Source organism: Carya illinoinensis, chromosome 13 (genome assembly GCF_018687715.1).
Source record: "Carya illinoinensis cultivar Pawnee chromosome 13, C.illinoinensisPawnee_v1, whole genome shotgun sequence".
In the NCBI taxonomy this organism is placed as follows: domain Eukaryota; kingdom Viridiplantae; phylum Streptophyta; class Magnoliopsida; order Fagales; family Juglandaceae; genus Carya; species Carya illinoinensis.
In genome coordinates, this window is record NC_056764.1 from 26,461,412 (window position 1) to 26,485,581 (window position 24,170).

The 24,170-nt window shown below is 35.9% G+C and overlaps 2 protein-coding genes across 3 annotated transcripts; both read right to left on the reverse strand.

Moving 5' to 3' along the window:
- Positions 1-1,389: 1,389 nt before the first annotated feature.
- On the reverse strand, positions 1,390-3,491 carry LOC122291237. 2 transcript variants are annotated; one of them, XM_043098886.1, is made up of 5 exons: positions 3,354-3,491; positions 2,966-3,221; positions 2,457-2,668; positions 2,092-2,359; positions 1,390-1,844 (listed from the first exon to the last, which is right to left on the reverse strand). In XM_043098886.1, the coding sequence occupies exons 2-5, from the start codon at positions 3,215-3,217 to the stop codon at positions 1,536-1,538; spliced, it is 1,041 nt and encodes a 346-aa protein (XP_042954820.1). In that variant the 5' UTR covers positions 3,218-3,221; positions 3,354-3,491; the 3' UTR covers positions 1,390-1,535. The 2 variants fall into 2 exon arrangements, with proteins under 2 accessions (XP_042954820.1, XP_042954822.1); XM_043098888.1 differs by lacking the exon at positions 3,354-3,491 and having other exon boundaries at positions 2,457-2,712; positions 2,966-3,105.
- A 1,907-nt stretch (positions 3,492-5,398) lies between these two features.
- LOC122292520 lies at positions 5,399-10,495 on the reverse strand. The gene is made up of 5 exons (XM_043100920.1): positions 10,293-10,495; positions 8,101-8,354; positions 6,691-6,902; positions 6,318-6,579; positions 5,399-5,834 (listed from the first exon to the last, which is right to left on the reverse strand). The coding sequence occupies exons 2-5, from the start codon at positions 8,350-8,352 to the stop codon at positions 5,544-5,546; spliced, it is 1,017 nt and encodes a 338-aa protein (XP_042956854.1). The 5' UTR covers positions 8,353-8,354; positions 10,293-10,495; the 3' UTR covers positions 5,399-5,543.
- Positions 10,496-24,170: the final 13,675 nt, after the last annotated feature.

Here is a 24,170-nt window from a genome sequence, read left to right on the forward strand (position 1 = left end):
TTTTTTTTATAAAAAGTAGTAAGTTGAGATAATAAAGCGAGTTTTATGGAGCCTATTTAAGATGAATTTAAATAAGTTTATATGTTAAGATGAATTTAGATGTATTTATGAGAAGTTGAAAAATATTCCTACTATAAATAGGCGTTGAGTTGAAAAATATTATAGGTCTCACACGTAAAGAGGTTTTGAATTGAGATGAGTTTAATGATTTAAGAGTTAGATGTTCGGATCTTAGATTCAGATTAAAATTAGAATAAACTGAATAAATTTTAAAGTTATCCACTTTTTGAAAAAAAAAAATGGCAAAATTTACACATTTATAAGTTATGGTTGTATCTGACATAAGTGATATATGTCAGACATAAGTTTAAAAATAAGCAGCAAATTCAAAGCACGGCAGCTTAGGCATGGTTGTCCACTGTATTTTTCCACAGCCAAAAGTGAGATACATTTGTCATATATACCATATTATTGAACTGCATTGATTGTTGAACAAAATCGAAAAAAAAAAAAAAAAAAAAACTGACTTGGCACAATTTTCTTGATGATTATATCTTAATAAAGAATAAAAATTATAATTTTTCTTTTGGTAATTAAAAGATGTAAGGTGACAAAGTAAGTAGTTTGGGGTCTTTAAAAGGGAGATGTATTGGTTTGGGGTACAGTACAAAGAGGCCAAGAAAGTAGTTTAGGCTCGTTTGGATGTTGACATGGGTTAAGATTAATTGAGTTTTTTATGAATAGTAGTGAGTTGAGATGGTGTAGTGAATTTTGTAGGGCCTACCTAAGATGAGTTTAAATGTATTTAGATATTAAGATGAGTTTAGATATATTTATGAAAAATTAAAAAATATTATAAGTTTTGCGTATAAAGAGGTGTTGAGTTAAAAAAAGTTATGAGTCCTACTTGTAACGAGGTTTTGAGTTAAGATGAGTTTAATTATTTGAGAGTTTGGTATTTGGAAATTAAAGTCAGTTTAAAATTAAATTAAACTGAATTGATCTCAGTTGAGTCTAAGTTCCAAACAAAACCTTAGTGTTGTAAACTATAATTTTATTTATTTATTTTTGTAGTACTAAAAAATGTGCTACAAAATAATAAGAAAAAAGAGCTAAAATAATCAAGTAATATTATATACAGTTATTTTTGTGTACTCTCTGCATACTCCACTGATATGATTGGCTGGATTAATTTTTTCTTAATGCATAACTAATCATATTACTGGAATGCATAAAAAAGTATGTAAAAATAACTGCACATAAAATTTTTGAAAATAATCTCCATATTATATTTCTCCAAATCCATCGTCTTGCACATGTTGACTGATATTGTGCAAGGCGATGGATTTTTTCTTCGCTTAATAAACTTGATTATTCGCGAGAGTTGCATAGTTTAGAATTGATTACGATTATTATCACATTGGTCATGACCTTAAATTTGCTCTACGGGAAGTGCAAAACTATGAAATATAACAACTTACTACAGAAAATTGGCCAAAGTACACATGTAGGCGCACAACTTACAAAACCATGACCTATATGATAGAGGGTTCTTCTCCAAGTAAAAGTTCCCTGAACATGGCCTCGCACAGACCAGCCTCATGAATCATTAGATGACCACCATCGGAAACTTCATGATACCTTATCCAAGGAAGCTTCTTCGCCACATATCGTTGCAATTCATACGGCACAAGCTTATCTGCATTGCCTTGCCAGAGGTGGACAGAGGCCTCCTTGTTAGGGAATGGATTTTCGAGCTCCATGGGGTCGAATTCCCAGTTTCCAAAATGCACTATGACGTCTCGATGGAGGGATTCATAGACACCTTGTTGTCGCACCTTGTGCTGCAAATAGAAACCATGCCCTTGTCGTAACTATAAGAGTCTAGGTAATAAGTCTGTATGCAAGACACGAGACATGTTCTATACTGTTGAGATAATAAGATTTTATTTATAAAAAAGAAAAGAAAAGTTATCTTGCCGACTCTTGCAAATCAAATATTGTTATGTCAACATCGTAAAATGTGTGCTATCCACTCCACTTTGACTACAAGTACACCTTTGGGAAATAGACTAGGAAGGGAAGTTGTACCTCATCAGGCATTGGTGCTGTGGACATTTTCTGTATAGTTTCCAAGTCCCTTTTGTTAAAAAGAATAGGGTGCCTTTGCAAGATAGAAGAGTAGGGAAACCATTTCTGGGTCAGCCACCAGTAGACAAGTCCAGGGGCATAGTGTGCAATGCGGAGTTTAATTTGGTCTCTCTTCAGTTGCGTCTTGTAGTTCTCACTGACCAGTTTGGGAGGAAAAGAGGGCCACCAGAAGTTGATGACTGGAACCACAAGAGTCACACCAGCTAGCCTGCAAATTCAATACAATTTGAAAACAAAACCAAAAAACAAATGAAAATAGAAACCTTTCGATCATTAAAAGAATAAGGAGAGGGGGGAATGGATGCCTGTGTGGGATGTATTTGAGGCAAGCCCAAACTGGATAAGTTCCTATAGACATTCCAATGAGATAAAATGTGGGGCCAAGCTCCAATCTGTCGGCCAGTTCTTGAATATCAAGTGCTTCACTCTTCACCGAGCGCTTTGGGTTGGGATCACTTTCACCGTATCCAGCCCTGTCAAACGATAGTATGTACACATCCAGCTCCTCCATCCTTTTCTGCACCGCTCAAAACCAATCATCTACCTCCCCTTTCTCCGTACCTTGAAAGGTATTTATATTTTTGTATAAATAAGGAAAGTAGTTTTATTTTTTGTATTTTTTTAAAAAAACTTGCACAAATCGTTAGGAACTTTCTGAGTTATACATTTTTTCAAAGAACAAGAAATTAGAAGATGTTTAGATTTTTAGAAAAATCTAAAACGAAAAAATCGAAAAAATAAAACCAAAACAGAGTCAACAGACCCTTCGAGTCACAAGCAAAGGGTTGGCTTGTGGGGGATGAGTGGTCCATACCTGAGAAAGAGGCAAATATATATCTTTGGAGCTGTCAAAGCCATGAACAACGATGACTTTGTACTTGGCATTTTGCTTGCGAACACCCCTCTCTCTGTATGCCAAATGCCTTCCATCGGTCAACCTAATTCTTGGTGAAGTAACAGGAGGACCATTTGGCGTCCCACATATCTTGGGAGGTGGAGGCTTTGTGCTTTTATATGCATAAATCACAACACCCACTAGAAACAACGATGCTGCCACAGTCAGCATCTCTCTGCAAACAGAAAAAAGAGATTGTAAAGGATAAATGATCTCAGATAGAGAATATCGTTGCTGATGTATATGCCCTATATGTTATTTTCTGATCATGCTTCAAGAAAAGCAACAAATATATAAAAATATAGACCTGTGAATCTATGAAGAGCCAACCAAGGACAGAAACAGAGTAGTTTATCTAGTAATTGTGGCTGTCATAGATGTGGGTTTGTGTTTATATATATACAAGTAGGGTTTGTTGTTTTGTAACATCCTTGACTTTCAGTTAATAGCCATCTGATCACCTAACCTTCTTACACTAAACAAAAACATAATAAAATAATGGGGATGAAGTCTTCTGCATGATAGGATTTCATTTCTTAGATGTAGAGATTTTTACCTTTTACGACGATTTCAAGAAAATTCGTTTGTACCAGCTAGTTTTTTTGGTAGATCTTTACATTTATTTGGTCAAATTGTAAGTTCAGGTACACTTAAGTTGGTGTTCTGTGTTGCTGGTGAAGTACTTCATGAATTTTGGGTGTTGAATATTTGGTTTTGAAAGTAGAACTGAAACTCCTTGTAGCTGAGCAGTGACCGGCCGGCACGATTTGTTGGTGACTAGTAGATACAAGAAAAACTTTCTTTGCATTACGTAAGCATTGAATTTTAGCTAATCCATCTTCAAATTTTAATTAATATTATATGAATTTACATTTACTTATTCTATTTAAATTCAATGCCTACATTGAATTATCCCTTTACTCTCTATATAATAATAAAATATTATTAATTTAATAATTTTTTTATTTAATTTATTTTTATCACATTTTGTAGTTTTTGGAATGAGAAATATTATTGTTTGCTGAAATATTTTTCACATTTAATTTAAAATATTATTAATTTGCTTCGAGTAAAAAAGTAATATTTTAATATTTGTTGAAATTGCTATAGTTTTTCATATTTTGTAAATTACTGTAATTAATATCCAAATTCTTTTAGCAATGCCCAATCCAATATGGGTTTTTTGGGCACATATTAACTAAATTTTATCTGTCCTTGAACTTTGACCAAGCTAATGAGACTGCTCTGTGGCTACATTCCTACCCAACTTACGAAAAAAATGACTTATAAAAATAGAATAGGCATGAAATATCCATTATTGTGATTTCTGAAAAAGTTTAATATTTTTGTGAAGAGCAAAAAATTCAATTTATTTTGTTATATTTGGTGTTACATTAAAACCTAGATGTATAGTTTTTAATATTTTTCTAAAAATAAGATTGTTTTAAATGTTTGTATGGTTAAGGGAGTTATTTAAAGTTTTTAGGGACAAAAATAATTTTTGAAATATACCAAAAAACAAAAGGTTTTTATCTTTTATAAAAGGCTTAATACTTCCCAAGATTAAAATGAAATCTACTAGTTATCAGAGTTTTTGCCGTATTTGGTAATTGGTAACTGGTACGACACACTTTCAACTTGAGAAATGAAGAATTTTTGGACGCATATTATAAGGGAGCCACCAAATTAACAAAGGAGGTGTGTCAAGGACTAAAATAAAATAAAATATTTTAAAATAAAAGGCTAAAAACTAAAAATTAAAAAAAATATATTATAGAGGGGACGTCCCCCATCAAATGGGGTGGCCATGCCTCTCTAATTGGCCACTCAGTTTCTCACGGGCGGTATAAATCATTTTTAAAAATTTAATAAAATATCTTAACTCAAATAATTTTATCTTTATTTATAAATTATTTTACCATTATTCATATATATTTGGAAATATTCCAAGTATCGAGACGGATACTCTCTCTTGAACTCTAGATCCTAAACTTTGGCTGGAAACTTTTGGAAATTAACATCCGTAGTTTAGAATGTCTCACTTGAACTCGATAGCTCAGTTGGTCAGAACTTGAATTTACTCTCCAATGGTCACTAATTTGAATACCATCAAGACCACTGGAGATTTACTGGCCGTTTACTTTAACGCCTCGTAGGATTAGTTGAGGTATGCGCAAGCTGGTCCAGACACCCACGAAAAAAAAATAAAAATAAAAAAATGCCTCACTTGAGTTTATCAAATTCGGGTAACAACTTGAATGGACTCTTTTCCGGGATTGGTCATCCTGATGTGCAATTCCTGAATTTCGTATTTGACTTTACAATAGGGTTAGAGCAAGAATAATCATCAGATACTTTTAAACTAAGATGCTTTATTTTCTTCTGATTAGTAGCATGACTCCACAAGAATAAAATTTCTCCATTTACATTATCACCAACGCAGCACCAAAGCAAGATCTATGTGCTGAACATCAAAGGTTTTACTTTTAGGGGTACTTCATCCAAGCAAAAGTGATCTTATAACGGCCTCACATATATCGCTCCTGAAGAAAATTAAATGCCCTCCTTCAGGAACCTCGTGATAATGAATCCATGGAAGCTTCTCTGAAAGATAACTGTTAATCTGAAAGGGAATGACCCTGTCTCCTTTGGCTTGCCAAATGTGAACGGAGACATCGTTTTCAGGGAATGGATTGGTTATGTCAGTAGGATCAAATTCCCAACTGGCATAGCCAACTATTATGTCTCGGTGCAACGACTCATACTCACCTTGCTGCGTTATCTTTTCCTGATGCAGAAACATGATGGATATTAAACTGCTAAAGCATTTTGCTGTTTTTACTCCTTCCTCCTCATCCCTCACCCCCAGAGGAAAACTTTAAGCCTTTAGACAGGTAACTACCCTTTAAATAGTAACAGATGAACACTGATATATGGATACTTCCATAGTTAGTATATAATTTGGTGTCTTCTATGAGTTGTTAAGGTAAAACTGCAAATTCGATGAGAAAAATACAGTTTTGCAGTTTGTGACGAGACCTTAACAATTGCTAAATTCAAGATTGCAAATGTTTTCTAATAGAATATATTGACCCAAGAAAAGCAAACAACCAAAGAATGTAGACTATTTCCCAGCTTCTGAGTTTAATGCATTAAATTTTTAATGTCACACAAGTAAATTTGAAAGTAAAAACCATGTCCAATATGCTGTCTTTATCAAAAGATATTGATGTGGTGTGATAAACCAAAAGTGCATCGGGCATGTGATTACCTGGCCACCGCTTGGGGCTTCTGACAACCTCTTCAAGATCTCAATATCGTGGTCATTGAACATTGCTGCACCCTCCGTGCTCAACGTAGGGAACCATTTCTGAGTCATCCACCAATAGAATAACCACGGAGTGTAGTGTGCAATTCGAAATGACCATTGGTATGATGGACGCAACCTCCTAAATCCCTCTTTTGAAAGATTGGCAGGTACGCGTGGCCACCAGTAGTGCACAAAAGGAGAAAGCAGGGAAGCTCCCAACAACCTGCACTAATGTCTCAGTAACACATAGGAAGCAACGAATCAGAACATAATAATAATAATAATAAAAGAACATGGTAGTTGGAATTTGAAGAAGCAAGGTTCAGGGCAAGGCCTGTGTGGTATGTATTTCAGGCAACTCCAAACAGCATAGCCTCCCATCGAGGCTCCAATTACATAAAATTTTGATCCAATCTGCAGCAGATCAGCTAGTTCTTGAATATCAAATGCTTCACTCTTCACTGAGCGTGAAGGATATGGATCACTGTCTCCATAACCCGCTCTGTCGAAGAAAAGGAAATATATCTTCAGCTCCTTTATAAGTTCCTGAAAAGTCAAAACATGCCAACAAATTTACAATATTCACAGCCTATCAAGTAGAACAGTGAAAAATGCATTCCAGTTCGAGCAGGGTAGGAAAAGAAATTGTAGAACTATAATGATAGAATTAAAGATGCAAAGTTTTAAGGAAAAAAAAATGGATATAATTCTCCTCCAAGGAAGTTTCCTCCAAACCACCTATAAAAATGACAAGTGTCCCTTCAATAAAATATCTTCTTGCTTATAAAAAAAAAAATGACAGGCATCCCTTGAACATGTGGCATGCACATGATGTTTTAAAATTTACGTTAAAAAATTGTCATGTGTCCCTTTATTAAAATAACATGGGCTTCTCACATGCTCAAGGAACACAACAAATTTTTAAATGGGCAGGAAACTTCCTCCAACCCGCTGTGGAGGAAAACTATCAAAACAAAAAAACAAAGATCCAAAGTATAAACATCCAAGTAAATCCATTACCCAATGCAGCTTTAAAACTGAGGTAGTAGAAGATAAAATGGCAGCTTGATTTTGATCATTTTTATTTCCAGTATTAGCTATGTGTCATACAAACTCAGCGTTGCATATAAAGTCTACTTAGCATCCTAGATAATCATCAAGACATGTGCAATTGTTTATGCTTGGTGCAATGGTAGAAGTCTTGAGCAGCCCCGTGCAAACAGCATGGGTCTATTTATTGATAGCAGCAACTTCAAGTAAAAATTCTGAACCTCAGAGCCATATCTAGATCTCCCCAAAGGACCATAATTTGACAGCAATGACACTAGCGACTAAATACTTAATTTTGTTTGCATCTGAACATACTTTACTGAAATACATCTTAAGAGTGCATGCATTAATGCTACATGAGCTACAATCATGGAATGGGAAAATCAGAGTTCACCAAGAGATTAAAGGATAATATATATATATATATATATATATTTATGACATGAAACGGTACAGTGATTAAAAATAAATATATTTTCATTTTCATTCTTAGCCCGATCAAGTGTCTTGATTGTAGTTAAATAAAATAAAAACAACCAGCTCAGACAGCAATTTTGTTTTTCTCCCCTCACATTTACCAAAAATCAGATATTAATGCTAAATTTTGCACAGTCCTTCAAACAGGAAAATCAACCACAACTTTGGACTATAAAGTAAGTGTTGCATGAATTAAAGAAGTAGAATTATCATGTACTTGCGGAACAGGTAGATCCAGATCTTTTGAGCTGTTGTAGCCATGAATGAAAATGATCTTGTACTTTGCCTCTTCTTTTTGAACTCCAGACTCCCTGTAGGCCAAATGCCTTCCATCACTGAGTTTCACTCTAGCTGAAGTGACACGAGGACCATCTGGTGATCCACATATTTTTGGAGGCGGAGGTTTCAGTGCCTTATAAGCCCACCCCAGAAGACCCACGGCCAATGCTACTGCAACCGGTGCAAACATTGCTGGGAAATCTCACTACCATGTCAGTGACTAGATAAAAGAACCAATCATGAAGAGTAAACAAATTCTCAAACTATAAGAGTTCTAGAGTTGATAAAGATATAATATTTCCGTGAAATACAAACGAAACATATCGATGGTAACAGTCAAATTTTCCTTATAGTTCAAAGGCTTCAGCTGTTGTGCATTCTATAAGGACTGTTATTTTGCATATTAGAAATCATTGCCCCTGTTTCACAAGGTTAACATCCAAAATGCTTCATTTCTAGAAAGCAGCTTAAGCAACAATTTTTATTTTCTCTTCCACATGATTAATAAATTGGCTACTTGCACAAATAAGAATGTGCATGGGAAAAGGAAGATTGGATTTAGGATGGAGTTTGAAACCACGTCTGTCAGATTACCAAAAACCTTTCTGAGTTAATAAGAAAATTTAGCTGGTAAATGAATCCCAGCCACTTATTTCAATGCTTTCAACACCCAGATCTTTTGTTTACTGAACACCTTTGTCAAAACAAGACCAAAATATAGAAACCTCATAGAGGAAATAAAAAAAAAAAAAAACTAAAATTACAAAGCCACAGACTGGTGCAGTCCTTTGATGTTGTGATACCAACTACTAATACAAATAACTCATTTTTATTGTAATCAGCTGCTTAAATGTACGGCTTCAAGGGTGAGATGCCCCCTTTATTTAAGGAGGAAGAGACAAAGAATGCTAGTAATGCAATTCTGGAAAATTAGGAGTAGCAAGATAATGGTAACAACAGCTTGGAGTACCAAGATGCAACATTTGAATTGTTACCGTATAACATTTTAGGAAGTTATACAATTTAGGACTCCTTTTTTATATTAGCTGTACAGATATATATTACCATGTATATAGGCTGATTATTAGGGATCAGTTAGGGGTTTTTTCGAGCATAGCATATAATCTATTTTTCTTGTATAGCGGCTGTTTGACACGAATACCTTGGATTGATTCTCCGCATTGGGAAAATATTAAAGAGGTCCTCGTAAAATAAAGGAAATATGAGGTGGGCTTATGAGGATTGTGTGGTGACGATACCATCCATATCAAAGGGCTTAAAAAAATATATAGAGGCCGAGAAAGCAAGTAAGAAGCTGGATAAAATAATTTCAGATAAACTATCTTTTCCAAAACCATTCTTATGGAGGATTCATTTCAGAGAAAGTAAGATGGCTTGCCAACCCCAATTAGCTGATTTGTAGAGAATTCTAAGATTGGGTTGAGTTTACAAATTATGGAGTGTTCAAACTTAGTAACCTCACTTGAATGTCGTCTGGCATTTATGAACATTCAATTCTACTCGATCAACCAAATATTTTTAAAATTTTAACCCTATCACAGATTCTCAGCTATACTGTCCTCCATGCAAGTTTGTGCCAGATATTGTGCTGCCTCTCAATTGAATCAGACAAATCGGCAATTCTATTTGTACTGGAGAATTTAAGTTGTCATAGGTATGGCGACGGGATAAATTTATGTCAGAGCTGCTAAAGATTACAGGAGATCTATTTCTTGACAAAACAAGAACACTGCGTCTTGCAATTTCATAGCTACAGAAAAAAAAAAAAAAAAAAAACCAAGGAAATAGACCAGATCAGCTCCAAGAATATTTATGAATCTAAAACCCAACATAATCTCGTTAAACAAGCTTTAGAGTTTACAGTTATTTAAGATTCTTTAGAAATGAAATTGGTACCTCCAAACTAAGATCAACATTTCTAAAAAGCAGTGTTAATTGTAACTAACTAGACAGCCATGAATTGCCATAAAAACTGATAACATAGAGGAATGAATCTGCACTCTATCAAATCCAAAAGAGTGATATTTCAGCAAATGAAAAGAAACCCAAGATCAACATCTGCAATTCAAACGAAATAAGATCGAAAGTTAAAAGTTTTGAGAAATCCACCTGAAGGAATTTGGACTCGGCTTTGTTCTTGCTTCTTTAAGGTCTGGCCTGTGCTGCTGAGACTTAGCTGCTTGCTCTAGCTGCCATTCTTTTAAGTAGCTAGCACAATCACTTTCGACAGGACAACGAAAGAAGGCCCATTGGAGGATGCCAGCAGCCTAGCCATACACGTACACAACCCAGAAAGTGCCAAAACATTTTTTTACCCCGCAATTATTTGGTCTCTTCTGCCTACGAAAACGTTCACACTACAAATTGCGCACAAATGATTTCTACAGGTCATAGACATAAGAAAAAGAACAAATATTCTTCTCATCTTCACACTTCAAATTATATTTATTTTAATTTCTTTTATTTTTTTATAATAAATATATAATATATAGATGATAAATAAAATAATTTAATTCGTTTAATAAGAATAAAATAAAATAAAAAATAATATTTTAATATATAAAATATGTGATGTGAAATGATGTATAGCATTTCTCTAAATAAAAAAAAAATCCAGTCTTCGTACAAAAGAGAATTCCATTTTTTTAAAAAAAAAAAAGAAAGTGTAAAAAATAGATTCACTTTTAACAAAAATTTTGACAAAATTTATCTATCTGGTCGTTTCTAGAGCCATCGTTGGGGCTCTTGCTAGGTGTAGAATTTTTTTTTATTATTTGTTTTTTCAAATCATTTTTAATACTTTTAAACATTTTTTAAGAAATAAAAAATTTCATAATAATATTAAACAAACTTTTCTTAATCATTGATAGAAAAAAAAAAGAAAAAAAAAAAAAAGCGCTGGAAGTCCAACGAGAGATCTAGCATTACTCTATCTATATACGTTGTTCTTGACATGACATTACTCATAAATTGAAATGCACCAATGCAGTGAGGCTGTCGGGGCTTTTTAGCACCCGTCTGAATTTTGCAGTTCATCTAATTTTCAAAAACCTAATTTTTAAATTATTAAATTTATTTTAATTAAAAAAATTTTATACAGAAAAATTTATATTTTTTTAACTCAATATATTTTTATCGTCGCCATTATTTTTAAGTTCTTATAAATATATTTAAATTAATCTTAATATTTAAATATATATAAATTTATTTTAAGTGAGTTTTATAAAACTCATTTTACTACCTTAATTCACTATTGTTTATAAAAAATTTAACTCATTTTAATTTAAATTAACGTTGAGACATAACCTAATTTTTAAGCCTCCAACTCCCTCACAAGCAAATTAAACGGAATGAGTTTGAAGGAACACCAGGTGCTCGTCAACAATTTTTTGATCGAATGAACGTTAGATTTTAGGTTTATAAATAATTTAGTGAGTTCGAGTCTATTCACATATTTTATAAAAACTATACATATATGTCAATAATTATATTTATAATAATTCAAGCAACATATTTAGTTTTTAGAACATAATTTTCTCATTTTTTTTAATATTAAAAATATTTTCATCATAAATATAGAGTAATACTATAGAATTCGAGTCAAATCAAACTTTATAAGAGTTGCACTATTTAATAATCGATCATAATTTTATATTTTCGAAGAGTTTATTTAATAAACAAATTGAGCCCATCTCAAATTTGACATAGCAATCTGGAATAACTTATCAAGTAGTCTTATTTATTTATCTTTTTTAGGGGAAACTCTTAATCCATTTCAATATAGAAGAGAGGAAATACACTAGAGAGTGTCCTCCATAGTTACAATCACATCTAAAATGGAGAGTGAATTTTTTGCTAATAAGTGAGCCATAAGATTGCCATTTCTCCTTACATGAGAAACTCTCCACTTAACAAAATTTTTAATTAATTGTTTAGCTTCACAAATGAACATGCTAGCACTTGTACATCCTTCTTGGTCACTAGTAAGGGCCTTAGTGACTTGTTGAGAGTCACTTTCAAGAATAATTTGGTGTAGTCCGAGGTCGATGCCAAACTTGACTGCTTGTAGTGCTCCACAGGCCTATGCAAGTAGGGGATTAGGGAACATATCTTTGTTAGCTCTCATGGTTGCAATCATGTGACTTGCATTGTCCCTTACCACCACTCTTACTCCAATCCTGCCTTGAGCATTGTCTACTGCCCCATCCCAGTTTAGCTTGTACCAATTCAGAGAGGGGGCATCAGGAAGCAACTGAGTTGTAGGGTTTGCTAGAGCTAAGGCCACTGGATGGGGCTTCTTCTGCAAGCAGCTTTAGGATGTCTCGAGCCTCCCTAATCAACATAGAGGGGTGAACAAACTCCCATTTAAAACGAAAACAGTTCCTTTTCCACCAAATTTTCCTGGCAACAATAACAAATTCTTAGATTATGTGAGAATTCAGGGTCCTTAGTAAGGCTTCTAGGAGTTGAATCATTGACAGTTGAGAAAGATGGTATTTTTGTAGACTTTTTGAGTAGGCACTTCACACATCCCTAGCAACCTCACACCTCCATAATGCATGTACAATATCTTCCATTTCCACCTTGCAGATAGGACAGAGAGCATTCTTCACAATCTTCTTTTCTTAGAGGTTGAGTTGAGTTGGGAGAGATTCAAGACAAGCTCTCCATAGGAAAACCTTGTCCCTGAGGGAGACTTTTAGCTGCCAGAGTTGTTGTCATACCTCCTTGTTTGAATTGCTAGATGATGCTTGTCCCTTTCCTATCGTGACCCTTTCAGTTTCCAGGTGATAGGCACTTTTGACAGAAAAATTGCCATCACTAGTTCCTTGCCAAATGAGTTCATCCTTGCTGCTGAGAAGGCTAAGGGGAGTCTTAAGGATGATGGAAGCTTCTGGTGGATTAAAGATGTCTTTGACTAGGTTTGCATGCCATTGTTTGGAGATAGGGTCAATTAAGGTTGAGACAGGTGCATTACTGTCCAAGACCCTAACAGGACTAAGTGGTTTGCTGGGAGTAGGGCGAGCAATCCACTTATCCTTCCATATGGAGGTGTCATAACCATCACCTATCCTCCAATAGGAGCCAGCCTCCACTAAGGTCCTTACTGATAAGAAAATTTTCCAAATACAGGACGGTTTAGAACCCAGTTTGGCTTGCTGGAAGGTGGAGCTAGAGTAATATTTGGCTTTCATTACTTTGGCCACAAGGGAGTCGGGATATTGAATAAGCCTTCGGCATTGCTTAGCAAGCATTGCCTTGTTAAAGGCCTCAAGATCCCTGAATCCCATACCCCCTTCTAGTTTAGATTTTCCCATCCATCTCTAAGATAACCAATGAATTCTATGCTCTTTCTCTTACTGCCCCCACCAGAAGTTGTGTATTGCTTTGCTAATTTCATTGAGTGAAGAACAAGGAAGCTTAAACACACTCATGGTGTATGTGGGGAGAGCTTGAATGACAGCCTTAATATAAATCTCCTTCCCTGCCTGAGATAGAAGCTTGACTTTGTGGTTGCTTAATCTCAGTCTAGTTCTGTCTAGGATTCCTTTGAAGGTTTTGTTTATGTTTTTTCCAACCATAGATGGTAAGCCTAGATACTTTTCATAAGTCATGGCAAACCTTACTCCAGCAATTGAGAGGATATAATTTTGAGTGGCTTGGGCTGTGTTCTTATTGAATAAGATGGAGGTCTTCTTGAGGTTGAGCCTTTGTCCTGAGGCTTGTTCATACAATCCCAGTAACCCATGTAGCCTGCTCCATTCAAAAGCATTGGCATTGCAAAAGAGCAAGCTATCATCAGCAAAAAACAAGTAGAAAATTCTGAGCTGACCTTTGGCAATTGGGATTCCATGGACTTGTCCATTTGCTTCAGCTTGACAGATTAGGTTGCTGAGTGCTTCATCACACATAATGAAGAGGTAAGGTGAGATGGGTCACATTGTCTTATCCCTCTTGAAGGTTTGAAGGGATCTTGGGGGATGCCATTAACCAAAAGTTCATAGGAGACAGATTCTATGCATTCCATAACCAATTCCACCCACTTGCTGCAAAAGCCCAGCTTGTATAGAACTGCTCTAATGAAAGGTTACTCAAGCCTATCATAGGCCTTGCTTATGTCAAGCTTGAGTGCCATGTACCCCTCCTTCCCTGTCAGCTCGCATTTCATAGTGTGCAAGGCCTCAAAAGCCACTATTATATTGTCTGAAATAAGCCTATTTGGGACAAAAGCTGATTAGATACATGAAATTATCATTGGCAAGATTTTCTTTAATCTGTTGGCTATGGATTTTGAAATCACCTTATAAAGGATATTACAAAGGGAGATGGGTCTAAATTCTGTCACTTTTAAGAGGGCTTTTTTTTGGGGGCTCAAAGTAATGAAAGTGTTATTAATTTCAGCAATACTTTTATTGAAATTCAGAACTTGAAGAGCTACAGCACTGACCTAAGGGCCTAGAATAGGCCAGTGTTGTTGATAAAAGGCTGTTAGGAAGCCATTTGACCATGGTGTGCTGAGACCCTCCATCTGTGACAGTGCATCCTCCACTTCCTTGTGTGTGAATGGTCGGTCTGGTAAGGTTTTCATTCTGAGAAGGAGTGACTTAAGGCTCCAGAGAAGCTAGGCATGCAAAGATGTTATTGGGGCCTGAGGTGGAGAATAAGTCTTTGTATTAGTTTTGGAAAAAAAACAGTGATTTCTTCTTGAGATTACACCTCTTGTTAATTTCCATCTACCATATTTCTAATCGTGTTGGCCTTCCTCCTTTGAGTGGCACAATGGTGGAAGAATTTAGTGTTTTTGTCCCCTTCCCTCAGCCACTTTCGTTTTGCCCTTTGTTTCCACTTGATGTTGTCCTCTTCTAACAGTCTGTTACTATTTCGTTGCACCTGTTTGATGTCATCATTGAGGTGACCCTTATTGGCTTCTTGTAGTTCAGATAAGAGGGTTAACTGAGCCTTCAGTTCCTCTTGGTTCCTACCAGAGGACACCCTCTTCCATTGCTGCAATTTCTGTCTACACCTAGAGAGTCCCTCAGTTGTCTTACTCAAAATGTTCCCAGCTAGTCTAGTTGATTACCAAGCTTCCTCTACAACCTTGTAATACTCTTGTCTTAGAGCCCAACTGGCCTCAAACTTGAAAAGTTTGTCAATCCTAGCAATTGCCATGGAAGTTCCTATTCATCATGATCTGAATGGGGCAATGATTAGAGCTTAATGCTGGTAAGATGAAGACCCTTGAGTTAGGGAAAAGGTCAGCCCAAGTGGCATTACAAAGGCCCCTATCTAGCCTTTCTTTAATGAAAGCTCCCCCATGCCTTCCATTTGACCATGTGAATTTATTGCCAATGTAGCCCAAGTCGCATAACCCACATGGTTCAATAGTGGATTGAAAGGCCTCAATCTGTTTGTGAGATCTCATGGGGCCCCCACACTTGCACCTCATTAAAGTCCCCTACACAACCACCCTATTGGAGCCATTGGTTTAATGGCTTCCAATAATTGCCAACTCTATTTCCTTTTGGCAGTGGTAGGACTACTATAAAAACTTGTTAGAAGCCAATCTGTTCCTTCCATACTCCCCTTAACCATGAGGAAAATATGATTTTGTGTAAAGGAATGAATTGTTGCATCTAGTTCGTCCTTCCACAAGAGGGCAATACCTCCACTAAGCCCCTTACTGTCAACTACAAAACTGTAATCAAAGTTCAACCTTTTTTTAATTCTCTCTATTTTGAATCTTATGCATTTTGTCTCCATTAAGAAGACAAAGGAGGGGAGCTTTTTAAGCACCATTTGGATTGGTGCAAACATGTCGGGGGTTCCTAAGCCCCCGACAGTTCTAGCTTATGCCACTCATTTGGATTGGTGGGGCTGTTCAACAGTCTCCACCATGTTTGCATTGTGTGAGTTCTTGTCATCACTAGCCTCATTCTTGAGCTTTTTGTTTATGAATTTGGTTAAAACAGCAGCAGAGGGGTTTGCTGCTCGTTTGGATCTGGTGGGAAGAGGGCTTGAGACTCTTTTGCTTCTGTTTGGTTGGCATGAGGTGCCTCCTTCAAGTCCCAAGGAGGAGCTGTTAAAAAACAGATTTTTGGCCCTTCTTTTCCAAGTGGTGCACTTTATAGTTTGTTGCAGGGCTTGAAATTGTTCAGTGGAGAACTGGTCTATGGAGTTAATTTGAGAGGCAAGGTCATTCAAGGCTTTAGACCCCTTTGTCTCTTTATTGCTATTTTCGTGATTGTATGGATGAAGGTTGGCTGTTGTGCCTTTCTTTTCTAGATTAATAGCCTCGACCCCTATCATGTCAGAGGGTTCATCCAAAAGGGAAAAGGGGACATCCCCTTTCTCATCTTGTTTTCCTATACTTACCTTAACTAGTAAGATTGTTGACTTCTCCTTGTCCCATGCATCTTGCAGGTAGTCATCAGCTGCAACTTTTAGGGGTAGGATGACAGGATCAGTAGTCATAGCTTGACATCTAGGCTTGGTGTCTGCAGGTCCTTTTTTGGGGTCATCCCTTACCTCCCCCTCTCCCCTCCATGGTTGACTGAGGTCTTGACCTTCTTGCTTGACCTCCTCACCATATTTTTTGTATAACAGATCAATATCCTTGGCTACTGGTGCTCTTAACCATGAACCATATTGCTGGTTGCCACCCTCACTAGGTACACTCACACAACTAGCCTATTTGTGTTTGAGAATACCACATTTAAAGCATATTGAAGGTAGTCTCTTGTACTTGAAAGACACCCAGAATTTCTTTCCATCCACCATGAGGAATGTGCCTCTTAGAATGGGCTTGGTGATATCCACTTCAACTCTGATTCTCAGGAACCTCCCCCATCTGATACCCCTCTCATATGCATGGACCTTGATAACTCTCCCCACTCTGCTGCCTATCTAAGCACCCATCTCTTGAGTCATGCAGTTAAAAGGGAGGTCAAATGCTTGGAGCCAAAATTCCTCTTTATTGAAAGCTACCGCATTAATGGACATCAATCCATCATATGTTTGAAGGCATAAAAGCCATAAGTCAAATGACCATGGCCTTCCTTGCACCACCCTTATCATATCATTTTCATCATTAAACTCAACGAGGAACTTGTTGGGGCCAACTTCAGAAAATTGGATCTAGCTCTCACACCTCCAAACCTTTGACATGGTACTCTTGAAAGCTTTCTTGTTAACACTCTTTTCTGACACTATCATGACCATCAAACAAAAAGGCCATAGCTGCCTCGAGGAAGGTGGGAGGACCACCCCTTCTCCTTATCAGTGAGACTTAGTCTTTCCCACCTCATTATTAACTCTTCCTCCATTTTTACCTCTCCAAGCCAAACAACCATCCTAGGGGACTCACTCTCTTCTAGAGAGAAAAAACCTCACTAAGGAGGACTCTGAGTAGTCTTATTTATTTCAATAGTGCTACATGTACTTATAATTTTATTTATATTTTTATTTATAAGACTTATTTTATTAGTTTTTTTTTTTTAATTCAAAATTGGAATTTTAAATTTTATGATTTTCAATATATCAATAACTGATATGTTGAGAAGTAAATTATTATTTTTATTTTTTATTTTTTTATAATTTTTTTGAATACATTTAATATTTTCGTATTTATTTATAATCTTACGATAAGTACAAGGTAATTGTATAGAGTTTTAGTTTATTTTAATTTTTTCAATTTCTTCTAATGCAGTCGAACTTGAATTTACTATCAAGCTAAATTGATATTCAAATTTGTTTATTTTTTCTTTGTACTTACTCCACAGGTTTTTAATTATTTTTCTGTGGAACCACAACTTTTATATTTTCACGTCTTAAATAGACAAATTTTGTGTAGGTCATTTGTAAAAAAATAGATTCCACTAAAAAAAAAATTAAAAACATTTTTCATGGTCACTTTTTTACAAAGATATATACGAGATTTGTCTATTTAAAACTTGTAAAATTAATTTCTCTTAAAGAAAGACCGAGTCTCTAAAGTACTGTCAGTGTCTCCGTTTTACAAAGAGATCACAATGTGTAGCAAATTTTCTCCATTATGAATTCTTTGTTTATATATATATAGAGGAGTGCTACATCTAAAGAGAGATTATAAATATATAATTTCATAAATTGAAGAAGTTTTATGTGATCCGTTAGATATATTATATATATATATATATATATATATATATATATATATTGTTGATACAAGTTTGTTCATATCTTAAAATTTGTTCATCTCTAAAGCTAGAATATGTGCTTCCATATAATTAACAATGGAGAGGGTAAGAAATAGCTGTTTTCATTTTTTTTTTATATAGTAATTTTGAGAAAATATATTTTCAAGGGTAACACATTCTTATGCAGTCACGCTGTTGATATGAGATAATTTTAATTATTTTTTCAAAGAAATCATGTCATGTGAGACTCAGAGTCTCTTTCATACTAACTTGCTAGTAGAAGTTGGTGAGGATAAAATAATCAATAAGTAATTGGAGCTAAAAAAAAACTACGTGGAGTCCCCACCCAAAAGAACCCCACTACGTGAAGATGTAACCTAGACCAAATAACAACGTATTTTATTTGAGAAATTTTATTTCAAGAAAAAAAAAAAAAGACAAGACAAAGAGACTAATAAGGATATAATATATATATATATATATATATTTAAAATGAAAAATTCTCGATTAAGAATGCATACCATTTTCATGGTGAAGTTCAAGAAAGAAGGCAGAATCAAACACCCAACAACCAAAATAAGGAATTGTTCTAGTCAAAGATTTTGAAACTCAATATTGATGCTGGGAAAACTTTCTTGTGGAGAGCTTGTCAAGAAGCCTTTCCCACAAAGTTGAACTTGCTCAGAAAGAGAGTAGTTGACAACCCTATATGCCCCATCTGTTCATTTGCATGGAGTTGTGGTTCTTCTCACAAATGTTGAACATGCCTTATGGAGTTGTGGTTCTGCCCAAGATGTATGGAGCATTTGCTCAAGAAGAATCTAAAAAAGGAAGTTTGATAAGCAATCATTTATGGAGATCCTAGATGACCTTTTCAATTGTTTGTTTATGGAGGAAATAGAAGAACTTGTAGTACTGATGGCTTGTAAAATTTGGAAAAGAAGGAATGACTTTGTTTTTGGTGAATATTTTCCGCATCCCAACACTCTAGTTTCCAACTCAAAAAAGATTCTAGAACACTACAAAGGCTTGAATCACAAGCTTCTAAATCCTGCAGCAAAGACAACTCTATCCAACTTGAAATGAATAGCTCACAATCCTACTTTTTCCAACTCTCTCTCCAAGATGAGTTCTGCCCCTACCTAGTGAGTCAAACACATCCTAAGGAATTCCCACCAACCAACTTTCCATTTACAGAGCTAGTTCTACTTTAACTAGCACCAACCTGTACCACCCTTTTTACTCCCACCAACACGTCCTCACAACTATTCATTTGCTATGAACACACAACATCATTAAATCCTCACAAACAAAAAATCACGCACAACTCCTACCAACCATCTTTTCTCATTACTTCCCTTCCCCCTCAAAATAGCAACTCTCAATTGAACAAGACAAGTTGTCACCCAAAAGAAACAGATCCTAAGCCTTTACCTAGCAAAAGCATGAATTCCATTCCTGACACAGAAAGAAACTCAACAACCATAGAACCAAACTAGAAGAAACTGAACTTGGAACCCAAAACTGAGTTTTCAACATATCTCTCGAAACATGTTGTCATTGGCAAGATTGTGTCATCCAAACCCCTCAACAAAAACATTCTTCATGCTACCATAAGAGCAGTCAGGAGCTTTGTCACTAGTCTTACTATAGAAGATCTGACCACCAACAGTTTCTTATTTACCTTCTCAACTCAGTAGGACAAGAACAGATTGATGGACCAACATCCATGGAATATCAAGGGCTTCCATATGCTGATAAGAGATTGGCCTCCAAGTTTGAGCTTCCAGGAAATTGATTTTAAAAAGTCAGTGTTTTGGGGACAAATCCACAGGTTACCTCTAGAGCTAATGACAAACCAAAATGCTAAAAAAATATGAAGGAAACTAGGAAACCTTATCCAAGTTGAGAAATCTTATAGCCCATGTATAGTCTTTAGAAGATTCATGAGGATACAAGTTGAGATTAATGTAGAAAATCCTCTGCCTGATGGTTTCCCTTTAGTAAGAAAAAGAAGGTCTGCCACATGGATAAGTTTCAAATATGAGAGGTTGTCAAATTTCTGCTATTGTTGTGGTTACTTAGGACATATATAACAAGGTTACCCCCTCCTCCAAATACAAACAGAAGTCACCAACTTTGGTCCATGGATGAGAGCAGACAATCCAACCTCTAAAAGAACCCCTCACATTGCACATAAGTATGAACATCAAGGTAGTTAGCATACTGATATGGTGGCCTTTAGAGAAAATGCAGCAGGCGTTGCAAATCCTCATTGCATTCAGCTTGATACCTGTGGTGCAAACTTGCATGAGCATGGAAGCCAAACCTACATGAGCATGGAACTCACTGAGCTGCAAAAGTTCACACGTGGCAGACATCCAACTCAGCAGACAAAGAATCAGGAAACAATTAAGGATAGCAGTGACTATCACATCTGGCCTCATTTGCAGTCCCAAACAGTACAAACTTATATACCCTTCACATTAGTCAAGGCAATCCAACCCCTTAAGGAGAACAGTGGTGATCTCATGGCTAACATCAAGCCTACTGCATTTAGACTTAGCCCACAAACCCCCTCATCCATCACCTCACCTTCAATTAACTCCCTCTCAGGCCTGAACAACCCTTATGAACCCAAGCTTTTCAAACAAATCATAGCACAGTTTGAGAAACTCCAAAGCCCAACAACTTTGGATCCTAAACATCACTCAATCTCACTCCTAGTTAGCCTATTAGGAAAATCATGTTTTGTTATTAGGCCTAACCCAAACATTATCACCAACACTGCAAGCCCAAACAATGACAACATAACAGACTCAACCCCAGAACTCAATCTATTCTTTCCCCGTGTAACAAAAACACTAAGACCATCCAACCATCATTCTATAACACAACCAAGAACAACCCCTCCATTTTTGAAATAGAAATGGGACTAACTTAAGAGGGACAAGGGGACTTGAGCAATCTTGGAGAAAATGGAAACTGCAATGCAAAGCTGGAAAGGCACAAACTTCAAATAAAAGAGAGGATGTCCCAATTGCAAATTACATCTAGCTTGCTAAGAGCAAGATGAGTGATGCAAATGTCAGGAGGTCCAAAAGACTTAATTTTTCCCTATCAAAAAGAAAAACAACTTCATGGTAATATGACTCAGACTCACTCTTTTCTTAAGGCTGAAGTGGCAGGATCTATACTGCCACTAAAGCAAAAATGATGTTATTATCATGGAATTGCATGGGTATAGCTCGACCCTATGCAATCAAAAGCTTGAGGGCTAACATCAGGAGCTATAACCTTGATGTTGTCTTCATCTCAGAAAACTTTTATGATGCATGTGAATATCTCTAGTATTGTAAACAGACTAGGTTTCTCAATGTCTATAGATATTCCCCTTACTTGCATAAAAATGTGGCTTTTATTTTTATGGAAGCATGGCACGGATGTAGAACCTATATTTGTTAATAGTAATATATTGTCTTTGTTTGTGTACTTTGACCCCTCTCACAACCCATAGCTCCTTAATTTGGTTTACTGCCTTGCTCAGAATAGGAAGTTTTGGGAAACCATGAACCAAATTGCTAATAGCTTTAGTGGTCTAATTCTAGATATTGGAGACTTAAATTCCATCTTAAGCCACAATGAGAAAATATGTGAGAGACCCTTTGCATGCTCCTCCCAAGGAAATGGACTTAGATAGTATATGGAAAACACTGGTAAAATTGATCTAGAGTTGCATGGTCCTAAATACACGTGGACTAACAATAGGCAAGGCCTAGGAAACATTAGGGAAATGCTTGATAGAGGGACTGCTAATCACCATCAGATGACCCTTTTCCCTAATGCCACTCTCCACCACCTTCCTATTAGCTCCTCATATCATTCGCCTATTATCCTAGATACTACTGGGAGAAGCCAACATAAAGTTTCATTTACATTTGAAGAGTTTTAGGTAAGAGACCCCATCTACCAAATGGTCATTCGAAAGGCATGAAACAACCACTTTACAGGAACTCCTAGTTTCATTCTCTCAAAAAAATTGAAGTAAGTCAAAAGGACCATAAAAGTATGGAACAAGAGCCACTTTGATCACATTCAAATTGCCATAAAAAACATTACTCATGAGCTATCCCAAATCCAATCCAAAGAACCAACCATCCAGTCCATGATAAAGGAAACTGAGATTAAGGAAAACCTCAATGAGCAACTGAGAAGAGAAGAGACCCTTTGGAGACAAAAAGCTAGATTGAATTGGTTAACCACTACTGACTTGAATACAAAGTTTTTTCACATGTCAACTACCATAAGGAGACATACCAATTCCATTAAGAGCCTCAAGACCACTCCCCAAACATGGACAACTGGGATCCCTGTGATTCAAAATAGATTCATTGAGAATTTTAAAGATATCTTCATGATGGACTCCAAATTATTCCTCCCAAGTGTAGAAGTTGATCAATTGTAATAATAGATAAATCCCAAGGTCATTTCCACAGGGACAAAGGTATTTCTAGCAATGATACTTTGTAAAGGTTTATTGTAAAAAGAATGGTGATGAGAGAAAAAACTATATCAACTCTTTTTGGGTTTTTATGATTATGAAAACAGCAAACACAAAGGAGGAGTGGTATATTCACAGTAGGCGTATGAAAATTGAAATGTATGGTTGAGCTTTTGAGGGTCTTATATATGTAACTTTTGTTTTGAAAGATGAACTAAATCATGAGTTATTTACTTGCTAAGGATTGAAGGATGCAAAAAAAAATCTGAAATATAATTTTTGGTTTTAATAAAGCTCCAACAGAAATGCAACTCAGTAGATGAAGTTTAACAAAATCCACAGAATAAATTTGACAAACACTTGGGCTGCGGTTTAGAACTTTCTTTGGTTCCACAACTCAAAAGATTTCTGGGTATTACCGTTCTTTTACCAACCCAATCAAGGAGTTAATAAAACAAAATGTATGCATTTAATTTCAAGTAACATGCCAATGCGTAAAACAAGAGACCCTCTCTAAACATCAACCAAGATTTATATGACACTCGGCTGAGAAAAATCCTTGATTAAATTCAAGGTTCTGTTGTGCCTTTTGTCAACAATAAAACAAGAATAAGTGCAAGAGATTCCTTCAACTTTCCCTTTTATTAACTCAATTTCAGACAGAGCAAGGAGTGAAAGTTAAAAGCACAGAAAATCCATCAAATGCTGGAAGTCAATAGAAGGTTTTACCGCAACCCAAGCTACGAAAATTAGTTAAACATCTTCATTAAAAACTAGTAAAGTACTAAAATGAAAACAAAACCCTAAGAAGAAAATCCCTGAAATTCCGTCTGAACCAAAACAGTAGAAAATGAAGAATAAAAACTGAAAAACTGAATCTTCTCTCCTTCACCAGTAGATTTCTCTTCCTTTTATACTCACCATCCTCTCTCCTTGCCACTGATTGCATCCTCTCCATCGCACAAGACTGCCTCATTCCTTTGCTCCTTGTGGTCCCCAAGATTCCCCAGAGCACTTGCATGTGGCTATCAGGTTTGGTGTTGCTGAGTCCTTCACGTGACAACCTCAAGTCCAAGCTTCTCCACATGGGCTTTCCTATGGGCATGGGCTGGAGGGATATGGCCTTTCTTAAGCTGGCAGACGTGGGCCTCAACCTTGAATACACACATAAGAGTTTAAGCCTATTTAAGTCTAACTTAAATAAGACTAAGCCCAATTCCATTTTTGCTATGTAATTAATCTTTACTCATGTCAATAGCCCACTGTTATGCATTGTTTATTAAATACTCTTTTTTTGCAAATAAAACTTAC